This window comes from Lygodium microphyllum, chromosome 6 (assembly GCF_053477565.2).
Source record: "Lygodium microphyllum isolate KBCC chromosome 6, Lygodium_microphyllum_v1.1.10, whole genome shotgun sequence".
Taxonomy (NCBI): Eukaryota; Viridiplantae; Streptophyta; class Polypodiopsida; order Schizaeales; family Lygodiaceae; genus Lygodium; species Lygodium microphyllum.
In genome coordinates this window covers 22,737,618-22,750,038 of record NC_141140.1, presented here as the reverse complement: position 1 = coordinate 22,750,038, position 12,421 = coordinate 22,737,618, and the positions used below count along the sequence as shown (strand labels likewise).

Here is a 12,421-nt window from a genome sequence, read left to right as displayed (position 1 = left end):
TTGGTTCCTTGATTTGGCTTCTCAACACTAGGGTTGATCTATGTTTTGTTGTTGGGCTCTTGGCAGGGTTCATGAGTGAACCTAAGACGCTGCATTGGCAGGCTGCTCAGAGGATACTTCGGTATCTAAGGGGGACGTCTGATTTAGGGATTCATTACCCCGCAGGGACAGATGGGTCAGATCTTGTACTTGCAGGTTGGAGCGACTCGGACTGGGCCAGTGACGTGGACCACAGGCGGTCTACTACAGGTTACTGTTTTACTTTGGGTGCAGGTGTTATTTCATGGAGTAGCAAAAAGCAGCCCACGGTAGCCCTTTCGTCTACTGAGGTGGAGTATCGGGCCGCGTCTTCCACCACATGCGAGGTTGTGTGGCTTTGGAGATTATTGAAGGAGCTTGGGTGCCCCCAGACTCGTCCTACATTGCTGCGATGTGACAATGAGAGTTGCATTGCCTTGGCACGGAACCCCATTTTTCATGCCCGGACGAAGCACATCGAGATCCAGTACCACTTCATCCGAGAAAAGCTTCTGGATGAGACCATCACTGTGGAGTATTGCAAGACGGAGGACAATCTTGCGGATTTGTTTACGAAGGCGCTTCCTCAGGCTCTACTTCGGAGACATTCCAGATCCCTTAGGCTTCTGCCCTGTCCAGGCTCTGAGAGGGGGTGTTAGAGATCAAATCACTGTGCAGTCGGACAGGCAGAGTGCAGTCAGACTGCACAGTCGGACTGCCACGTGGCAGTCCGACCTGTACAGTCAGTCGGCTGCATTTAATGCAGCCGACGGGGTATTTCTGGCGCCCTATTTCCAGGCAGTTCTCGGCTATTTATTCCTGGCAGTTTCAGCAGTCTGACACACTTCTCTGACGCAGATTACAGACCGGTGACGCGCATATTCTGTCTCTGTTCACAGATTTCAGACAGCAGACAGTGCAGACCGCAACGGACTTCGAGGTGGACAGCAGGTTGCATCGTCAAGGTGGAGACACGCAGTCTAGCGCACTGCGCCCGTGTATATATCTGCATATCTTTGTATTCAGCATTCTTTATACAGCAGATCTTCATCGTCCACTGTCTCTTTCTCTCTCTTCTCTCTCTGTGTTCTCTCTCTCTCTCAGTCCTACGCTTCCGCACCGCTGCACTCTGACACATGACTCCGCACTTGTTGCGCAAGTGTCGCATCGAACTATGAGACTTATTCTACGTATTGAACGGGGTTACGAAACAATCTGTTCCTGATTACATTAGGCTGACGTCGTCAGTCCTAGAGTTCCAAGTTCCATCTCGAAAGATTCTTAGGGACAAACCCTAGTTCACTTTCCAATTACATTTCACTATCCCTACATTCAGTGAATGTGGGCAAGTATTTAAGGTATAGGAGTTTCAGTTTTAGCAATACGTACGATTAGGTCACATATTAATTTCCTAGTGAATTTCTTGGATTTTAACTCATTCTAAACGAGTACTCCGCGGCTTAGGTGTTTTAGGTTTATGCCAATTTGTTTAACTCTAGAAGATAATTTCAAGATCATTTCCACATAACTCGTTGTCTATACGTAAATGGTTTTTTTTCAACCCTAACTTATCGATTTGAGGTCAGGCATAGGTTAGGTTAGTTCCAACTAATCTTCCTTTACTTTGCGAACAAAATTCATGCTAAATAAGCAACCTTTTACTTGATAATTTATGCAGTTAACAAACGATAATTTCCTAGAGTTTATGCATCGTAAGAATCATTTCATGCTTTGCACTTTCTATGATGATTCATTGCGAAGAGGATATGGGTTAATAGTGCAATATGTAGTTTATACATCTAGGTTTAAACAAAGTATACTATTTTAATGGATATTAATCTAATTTTTTAATTCATTTCAATGCATAAGGCTATTTGCCAGAAATGAATTTATGCTTTCTTTATTTTGCATGTTTTATTGAAAGTATTAATGACTAAGTTCCTCCGTCGTGAACATCTAGGACAAAAATATATCCTATATCCAACAATTACCCTTGCATGATTGAATTTCAACATTACCAAATAAAAATTAGGAAGGAAAACATGGGCTTGGGGTGAGATGTCCACGTGAATGCTGGGAGATGACCCTCCCGCGACTGTGCCTTGGACTTTCTTAGGCAGCATTTCCGTTGTGGAAGCAGCTTTACAACTCCTTCTTGAAATTCCACCGTCGCTCCCTTTTTACAATAACTTGCACCGTCCGTCAAAAGTAGTTTCAGAAGGCTCCCTGCTTGAAGTAGGGATTTCGGAAGAAGGGGTGTTTCAAAATCTTTGCGGATAAGACCCATTAAAGCCATGGGAAGGGCTTAATGGCCTTGTAGAACAAAGTAGCCTTAAAGGCTATGGGCCTAAGGGGTTTTTTTTTTTTAAACACGGGGGAGGAAGGAAAGGCCCTTTTGAGTAACCTTTTATTGGGGGGGGGGGGGGAGCCCCTAAGGGAGCCTTGAAAATGTTTTTTTTTTAAATTTAATGAGGGGGGAAGGTAGCCTTTAAAGGCTATACCTTTTTGGAAGGAGGGAAAAGGCTTAAGGGCCCTTAAAGGCAAACTCGGAGGGAGGAGGGGGTAATCCTAAAAGCCATAGGAAGGGGGCTAAGGGAAAATAAAACACCGGGGGGGGGGAGCGGCGGCACAGTAAGGGGGCTTAAGAAGGCCCACCCATTGGAATCTTCTAAGCTTCCAGAGCTTATCCACGTGGGGGAGGGGGGAAAATGATTTCCCCAATGACGTGTTGGTCAGGCAGCGAGGCTTACGGCTGCAGGCGGCGGCGCTGAGAGGACAGGCAGGCGGCTGAACGGCGGTGGCTCAGGACTCCCCCAAGGCGGCGGCAGCGCATCAATGTCCCTCTCTCTCCCTCACAACACTCCAAGGTCTCAGCCTCCTCGTCCTTCTCCTCTTTCTTGGCCCTCATCTCCACCAGAGGCATGGTTTATATAGGGGGAGGGGATAGGATCCTTCCCCCCCCTGCGTGTCAGCGGGCATGCGCACAGCCCTGGCAAGCTCCAGGAAGGAGCTTGCCTACTTACTAATCCCCTCTTCCTCCAGCTCAACAGTCGACTGGAGGAGAGGGGAAATTAATTTTTTAAAAAATTGCTTTTATATTTAAGAAAAATTATCCCTATGCTCCAATAGAAGTGGTTCACGCGTGATTGGTAGTGTTGGGTATATTACACACTTGATCCATCTTTGATTGCAGATAGTCGGTGCCTTATTATTTGTTGTCCACACCCCTTTCCAATGGATATCACAGTTTGAGCTGTGGTCCATCAGCCAAGTGCCTAGATCTAGTCCTCCAGCAGTTGGCGATCAATCTACTGCTCCATTTTGCTGTTGGTGGCAGTTTCCAGCCTGCTTTCATCAACTCCCAGTCATCACATCAGCCTAACATCCTCCAGATAGCTGCATTTGCTCCTGCCAGGTCTACACAGTTTGGGTTTGCAGTCCAAATCCTGTCATCAGCAATCCAGGGCTCTTTCACAGCTGTGTTTATATCTGTGTTTCTTGCTGCTGATCACATCCGAAGGCAGCCTGTTTTGTTTAAAGGTCCGTACAAAAAACAACACTCTCTCTAGCTCATATCCTCTACCAGCGCAATATATTTTCATGAATTCCGCTACCTTCGGAGAATGAGAGTTCAAGGTTCTGTATTCACTCTACATAGTGTATTTACTGCATGTGTTGTTCCTACTCATTCATTATTCTTTCATCTTTTTACAAAGTTCCCTTATCCATACATGATTTGTCATGCAATTGTGTTTGTATTCTATGTTCCCAGTATTTCTTTATAGCAAACTGTCTTGGTAAAGTAGAGCTCTAAACAATGTGTAGAGAGGCTCTCAATGTGCCGTTTCTATAAGAAAAAGAGGGCAAGACATCCTTTAGCTTTTCCAGGCATGTAAAGTGAGTGAAAAATGCCTTAGAGCTCTCACACCTCCGATGAGAATTTGACATAAGTCTAGAAGGGGAGGTTGCTCTCCTCATCAAGACAAGTCGGCCTATACCATGTGCAATGCCATATCAGCAAGATCACTTGGCAATGCCATGCGGCACTGCCATGTGAACTTGAAAGTTCTTTTCTAATTTTTGCTATTTGGGGTATTTTGAGGTCCTCATTACAAATAGAAAGTTTATTTGTAAGAATCCATCTCTAGGATCCTCGAATTGGAGCACTATTTAGTATTTACCTTGGCATGGTGTAGAAAGCTATTAGGAGGCTATGATCTTTACATATCATGTAGGGATCTGAGGGGAGCACTCCTTTTACACCTCTCTACTATTATAGCTCCATTAGCAACTCTCTTGAGCAAGGCACTTGTAAAAGGCTTTCCCACACATGGACTATGCACCTCATAACCCTATTTTCAATGGAACACATCTTAGCAAAGATATATGGAATATCACATGAGGCAAAGCTCAACGACCAAGCAAAGAGGAAGGTTTTTTAAATCCCTCGACAAGCTGGTTTTTGAAATAATTTCTGCACACTAGATCAAATTTTCACTTTGAGGATCTTGATTGAGAAAACTGTTAGCCTACCTTAGTTTATCAATTTGTTATCTCCTACTTGTGAGCCCTAGTCAGAATCTCACAAGGACATTGTAGCTCTGATTGTGTCTTCATTCATTTTAGTATGCATTTCAGTGTTTCTCTAGCATTTCCCAGCTTTTGCTGCCCTGTCAGATGCTGTCCACTGCTACGATTTTTCCTAGGACCTGCAATTGGTGGGCCAACATTTAATGCTGGCTGATTGGCATAAAATGCCACAAATGCCACACAAAAATCACTAAAATAATACTTAAATAATCCCAATTAGCATGCATAGACTCGCACATGAACTGACAAATACTTTGCTAACACCCTCTTTCAGATCATGGGTGATCTAATAATGATGATACAATGAGAATGACTCATCACAATCCATACAACAAAGAACCACCAAAGTAGAACCATGGATACCCAAGTAGTGGGTGATCAAGCCACCACCAAGGTATCTCGAAGAGAACCTAATATCGATGTCGATCATACCAATTACTAAGGATAGAGAAGAGTCATAACATATATTTGTGTCTATCAACAATGTCTGGTAGTAGCATACAAGACTAGCCTGTCAAAAATGCCTTTTCACATATAAGACCATGGATTCCCCGCCTTTGGCCAAGACCACCAAAGTGTCCCCTTATGTGAGCTTGAACTAGGAGCCAATCCCACTCGCTATCAAAATAACCAACTCATCATGAATCTAGATGTCAATCCCAACTCCAGGATTTGAACCTACCAAGCTTCAATTGTTGTGTCAAGGACGTTCCACTTTGAAACCTATGCACCTGTATACCTATATGGATGAGGCTCGGCTCCCCATCTCGCCACCCTCTCGCACTCCCTCTCTAGCACTAGAGAGTCCTCAGGGATGACCGCATCACCTAGAATAGAAAGCAACAGAGGAAGGGACAATCAAGCCCTTCCCTCAATCTAAAGAAGTGGATTTCTACCGCGCTTTGGACATCTTCTTGGTCGAAGAATCGGAGTCGAAGTCTAAGGAAGAGGATGACTCGTCAAAGGAGTCCGCATCCCGCTTCTTCTTCATCTCCTTCTTCTTCCAAGAGGCTGCTAACTCCTTACAGTCCTTCCACAAGTATCCCTTCTTACCACAATGATAACACTAGTCCTTTGACTTCTTCCTATCACCCCTCTCCAAAGCTGTAAAGGCCTCACTAGAACCTCCATAATGAGACGAAAGCCTCCCCTGTAAACGCAAAGATACCTCATGCTCAAGCAACATCAAGGACATATGTATAAGGCTCACACGTGTAGAGGATGCTTGTGCCCACAAAGCATTGGCCACTCCATCAAACTCCAAGGGGAGCTTGCAAAGTACCATTCCCACTAGATGTGCCTCTAGAAGGGCAAATTGCATGTGTCGAAGTTGATCTTGTACCTGCGTAACATGGAGCAAAAATGATTAAATAGCGTCCTTCAGCGCAAACTTCATATACTAAAGCTGTCCATAAAGGGTCACAACACGCATGGGAAAAGGTGTCTCGTATAACATTTGAAGCTTCGACCATATTTCTGGTAATGTTCAACGGGAGGTAACCGCCGATAGAACTTCTTTAGAAATACACAGAAGCAATGCAAAATACACATATGTATCATCCGAATCCCATGTAAGCACAACTTCCTCATGGTTGTCCTCATCAAAATCGTCAAAAAGAGAAAAAGGACACTGAGGCCGAGGAATAGCTCCATTGACAATATACCAAATCAGCTTTTGCACAAACCAAGCTTTCATCTAAACATTCCACGTAAGATGAAAAACGCAAGCCTAATTAGCAAGGGGGAGAAAGACCTTATAATCAGCAAAAAAATCGCAGCAAGAACCTAGATCCTACAATCTAATACCATGTCAGAAGTGTTGCAGCAATGGAAGCATAGACAAGTGCTGAAATAAATTGTTGAACACAAGACGGAAGAAAGAAAACAAAAGAACACTACAAAAGAAGAGAACTCAAAGATGTATTCAAGAAATGAAATCCATACACCAAACACAAGAATGACATGTACAACAGTGAGTCACTGGCTGCGTGGGCACTAGCACTGGCTCCTCTCTCCAATAGGAAGACCACCTAAAGAATGATGATGACCAAATGAGGAGGAGAAGCCCCTAAATAAATAGGCCCAAAATATGCCAAATATGACAGCTGGTTGGCCAGCATTTAATGCTGGCCAACTAGCATAAAATGCCACAAATGCCACACAAAAATCACTAAAATAATACCTAAATAACCACTAGTGTGCCCAGCCCAACTAGCATGCACACACTCACACATCAGTTGACAAATACTTTGCTAACACCTACAAGATCATTTGGCCAGTTTTTTTGCTTTTCTGCTATTTATAGCCGTTGTCAAGGCTGGGCAGATCATTGTCTTCTATCTTCTACAAGTCCTCTAATAGTTTGCAACAGTATTCTTCACCTTCCCAGGCTGCACACACTCCGTCTCCATCTCCGTATCCATCACCATCACAAGTGTTGTCATCATTTTTCAGCCTGATCCAGTGCTCTCACTGGTGCCTTGGGCTGCAAGCACGGACTAATCAATCCAGTCTTGTATTCAGCATTCATCTCAAATTCAATGGAGAATTCTCTTCCCTTCCTGCTATCTTTTCTCCTCTCTCTCTCTCTCTCTCTCTCTCTCTCTCTCTCTCTCTCTCTCCGTGTTCATGATTCTCTTCTGTTGCACACTCTCACAAAAGCCAATTTACAAGGCCACAACTTTACCACTACTTCAAAGTTGGGACTGACCTCTCCAAAGACTACAATATTCAAGATACCATGAGAAATTCTAAGGGGGGATTATTACACTATATAAGAGAGTGATAGGGCAAGTGACATGCCCAAGCAAAGCACTATGGGTGAACCAAGGCCACACAATCTCTCCAATATATTTTGACCTATATATAGCTACAGTAGTTAGGCATGTAAATAAAGGAGGTCATAGTAGTGCACCATTCTCTAGATTATTGGTCCATCCACTACTCTAAGTCAATGACATCATCTTAGATATCTAACTCACAGCATGGATATATAAGATGTTTTTGGTACATAGAGGATTCTCAAATTGTCTCAATGAGCCTTGGAAAAACCAAGGTCTTGGTCTTTGAGGCCACTCGATGGAAATGATAAGCCCATCTATACACTCAAGCATCACTTTTAGTAGCACAGTAGAGAGCCATTCTTCCATGAGGTAGCTATCGTAGGATTCACTAACAGAAATGCATGTTGCACTTTAAAAAGTGGAGTGACAATGTGAACATGCCCATTTTCTTGAAAGGCATATTGCACTTAAAAAAGTGGAGTGACAGTGTGATTTTAGGAGAATCCTGCACATATTATGATTTTAGGAGATATTGGTCATCCCAACTATGCTCTATGCACATCCATACAGACTCTGAGACTTGAACCTCTCCACTTAGGACTAATTACCTTACAAGAGGTTCATCGCCTAGTTTACAACCTTCAACTTTGATTTGGTCAAAATTTGGACTTCATCAGCACAACAAGGTCAATGGAAAATTTAGTACCAACTCTTCTACAGCTTGTGACCACTAATGCTTGTAACCAAATATCAGTGTGATCAGCAGCATCCATAATTCACTTCTTCTTCTTCTTCTTCTTCTTCTTCTTCTCATTTTTTGGGGGTTGGAAAGAAAGCAGGGGTCTTCTATTTATTTTATTTTTCCTTTCTTAGGGAAAAAGAAGTTGATGTGTGTTGTTGGGACGGATGCATGTATGACACCAACTGGGGGAGAGCATCACATGTATTTACTCTCCAAGAATCATCAATTCTAAAACACCACCAATGCTCCCTTGCATAGGGACAGTCAGGCACACCATAAACAGTCGGTCTGCCATATTGGGACCAGAGCAGATAGGTATGTGCTTCAAATAACCACAGACCACCATCCATACAGAAACAGATAACTGCAATGAGTAGCAAGGGCGGCCTTTTGTTTGATGCAAGACAAACATTCCTGTGGATAAATTTTCTTGAAAATAAGTTCAGTACCTTTGCAAGGCAATTCATTCCAAATCAGAATTCTGGAGCATCCTTGACTTTATACCTCAAAAAGAGCAGCAAATTGTTCTCTGCAGTCTGACCCCTACATTCAGCTCTCTACTTGCAGCTATTCTTAATTAGAGTCTGTCTGCAGCTGTACACGCCAGAATGCTAGGGCAGGTTACAAAGCCTACCATGCAGTGCCAAGCATACCAGCAATCTGTCATGCCCCTCATTTATGCAAGATCCCTATTTTGCTTAAACAATTTAGAAACAATGAAGTCTTCTGTGAGTGAGTGTCATATATGTAAATATCCTTTAAATTTGTAAAGCAATGTATTTAATCCTTTGGGCTGAACAAAGAGTTTCCACACTAGTTGAACTGAAAATACTCTAATTATACCTCATGCTAAGCAGCAAAAACATAAAAGACTGTCCAAGCCCATGCAATCTAGCCAGCTGCACTTATCTGCCAAACATCTTCAAGAATATCATTTGACATTCATCTTTCATTCTAGCACATTTCCTCTTCATAATCGGAACAATCAGTACTGCAGAGAAGCAAAAGTTTGCTACAAGTTGCACCCGAAGTGAACATCGTGCAACTTGACAGCAACCTTGTTAACAAAGGCCATAAAGACTCAAAATATCATAATGAACGATGAAATGTACAAGTCCAACTAGACATACTGAACTTGACACTGTTCCTTCTGGCTATGAGGTCAACCACCTCAAGAGCCCTCCACAAGGCCTCCAAGCAAAAAAAGTGCTTAGTATGTGTCCTTATGTCCAGTGAGTAAAACCTACTACAAGTAGAAGAGCCCCTGTCCATCTCTTCAAATGTACTGAGTAAAAGCCCTTACATCCAGTGATAAGAACTACTAGAAAATCACAAGTCTCCTATCATTTCTAAACTCTGCTATCATCATAACGGTACGGAGTAAAAGCCCTTACATCCAGTGACAAAGACTACTAGAAAATAACAAGCCTCCTACCATTTCTACATTCTACTACCACCATAACAGTACTAAGCCAATGCCTTAAGCGGGGCGAATAAATATTTTCACAAAACATGTACTTCTCGCAAGTTCCAATGCAGAGGTGACCCGAAAATCTTTTTCATGTACCTTAAGAGGACAGGAAGCTTGCAAAAGTTCTGTGCTAGTACATGTTTCATCTTAGATTTGTTGGATCACTTCAAAAGTATGACAAAAGTACCCCTCTTTAGATAGAGCAGGCAAACTTACAGCCTATGGTCGCTTTTTCCATAACATCTTATTTAAAGCAAGCAAAGGATCCAGTAAAATTTGAATTGACTTACAGAGAGAGAAAGCAGGTTCCAAAAAAGCCAACAAGCTAAGATTCTTGGTGTCTGTCTTGTTCTTCACCTCAACATGTGTCTCATCATCAATTTCTGTGAGCTTAGACTCTTCAAGATCATCAGGCGTATCAGCAGTTGGATTTGCCAGTTCCTTCTGGGTCAAGCGTTTCAGATGATTGATTAGCTTTAGCAGCTGCTTTCGGACAAGCAGTGCATTCATTTTGCTTATTTCGAACTCCTTATTGAAACTTTTGGGTAATCCTTCAGCAAAAAAGCGTTCCTGGTCGTCTTTACTACAGAAACCGCACATGAAAGTGAATCACATTAACAAGACCAATGCTGTAACTTAGATGCGCAATATCACAAGATTGTCTAACTTTCAAAATCAAATCTTGTCTAAATCAAGCATTGAAGTATAGCTTTGGCGCATATCAAAACAACATTATCACACCAAGGAAAATATTATCACTGGTCCAGATGCCTTGGGATCGGTCATGTGTTTTCAAACACTCACCTTAACATAAAGAACTTGTTGGCATCGCTTTCGGTGACATCAGAGAAGCTGTTTATTTCACTGAACTCCACTAGCACTTTGGCCGGCAAATACTGATCAATGCCATACACCCTCTTTCCATCAACCTGTGGCAATGCTCCTTTATCCTTCAAACCTGTAATTTTTTCCTTTCCTTCTTCTTCAAGATCCCTGGCACCCTGCGCTTCCTCTTTCCCATCCTTTGACGACAACGAGGATGGATCGTGCCAATCCTCGAAATTCCAATCATCAACAAGACCTGCTGAACGGTAAAGCTTAATCTGCATTCTTGATGCAAGGTCTTCTTCTTCCTCTATGTTAATTGCACCCTCATTGATCCACGCTTCCACTAAAGATGTCAACTTCTGGAGGGCTTCTAACCTGGTGTTGTCCGCTTCTTCTGCTTGATTTGGAGCTTGCTCCGCCTCTCCCGTTGTTCCGTCAGGAGTTTGAGCACCTGAGCAATTCCTCAGCTGCAATACGCTAAAGCAAGAGAGCCTAGGTGGAGCCCTGAGAATCTTCCAAGAACCAGGTTTCTGTTCGTGAAATGCAAACCCTTGGTGGAGCAGGGGCCTACCATAAACGGTAGACGATTCGGTTTTTCCATAACTTGGGAGGGGCGACCGCTGGCCAGTGCCTGTGCAGTTGCCTTCGAGATTCGAGGCCGAGCTGCAGAGAGAGGCCCTGGCGGGAAGGGCGAGTGCGCGAGATCTCGTAAGCCGGGGAGCAGCAGCTACCCGAACGAGGTGCTTCATGGATTCACAGCATCAGTAGCAGCTTCTGCCTTCCCCCATAGCAACGAGGTTTAAAGAGGGGTTACGCCAGTGTGCATTGCGGCATTTGATGGCGTGGAAGGATACAAAAGCATGCACCGTCGCAGCATTGGAAGACGTATCACTATTGGCAGCAAGGGTTTAAGAGGGGTTACACCAATATGGAAGACGTATCACTATTAGCAAGGGTTTAAGAGGGGTTACAACAATATCGAACTTTGGCCCAGCACATCACGTTACAACAATGTCCCACCGGTACCCATGACTTGAAGGACTCACTGGTTTACGCCAGCGTTGTGTGCACGCATTCTAGCTAAGTTCAATTCCCAAGGATGGGACTGGTCTTGATTTGCCTCACCTATGTGGGGGAGTCTTGGCACTTTAAAAATCTATCATATCAAAAACGATCTCCCATGTGATGGCCTACGAGTTAAACCTTAGGCTCATAATTGTGTGCTTGTAGCCTCAAATCTCAGTAGGTGCGTCACTTGTTTGAACACCTATGTTTACATGTCGCGTTCCTGTAAGTCAAATAGCATCACTATTTAGGACACCTATTTTCACATCATCTTCTCATGAAAGTTCAAATTATTGCCTACTTAAACAATCAGTCGGTCCTCCTCCCTAGTAGGGTCATGAAGGAGGGGCGCTCTAGCAAGATCAAGCTCCAATGTTTTATAGCCTTATGAGCTTCCTATCTAAGCATAAGAAAAAATGCTAGTGTAGCTCTTACTTGCTCTTCACCCTAATGTTTGGATGCCTACCCATGGGCGTTTAGGTGTATGTGTCTTATCTTACACAAATAAAAGGTAACAAGCATATGACATTTCTACATTTGATTCCCTAGATAGTGCAAAAGGGAACTTAAGCCGAGCAACACATATGGTTATGTTCTAATACAAGTGCCCAACTATTGTGACATCACATAAGACCACTCAATGCATAATCATGATCATTTCCAACAAACATGAGGGATGTTGATTATGTATTCCTTGGGACAAGCACCTAGCCTCTCTAGGCCTTTCCTTTGGACAAATCAAATTTGTCGTTACATGAAAATGAGAAGAAAGGACTTAATACCATGTCCTTCTTCACACACAATCTCACCATCAAATGCTAGAGGTAAGTGGGCTAAACCCCCATGGGTTCCTAATCCATATTGCTTGCATTCAATTGCTAACGCATTGAAAACTTGTGATAAACATTTAATTATGCATGATAC

General features: G+C 43.2%; 1 protein-coding gene across 4 annotated transcripts in view; it reads right to left on the bottom strand.

The window, feature by feature from the left end:
* Positions 1-11,338, bottom strand: part of LOC148034375 (mitochondrial 28S ribosomal protein S29-like protein) — a 95,777-nt gene extending 84,439 nt beyond the window's left edge. For all 4 annotated transcript variants that reach the window (XR_015691066.1, XR_015691064.1, XR_015691065.1 and 1 more), the window contains exons 1-2: positions 10,409-11,338; positions 9,895-10,187 (exon numbers count right to left, since the gene is read on the bottom strand). Coding sequence is in view for 1 of the 4 variants with exons in the window: in XM_087679322.1 (XP_087535448.1) it covers positions 9,895-10,187; positions 10,409-11,181 (1,066 nt within the window). In the remaining 3 variants the exon portion in view is untranslated. The remainder of the gene's footprint in view (positions 1-9,894; positions 10,188-10,408) is intronic.
* Between the last annotated feature and the right edge of the window lie 1,083 nt (positions 11,339-12,421).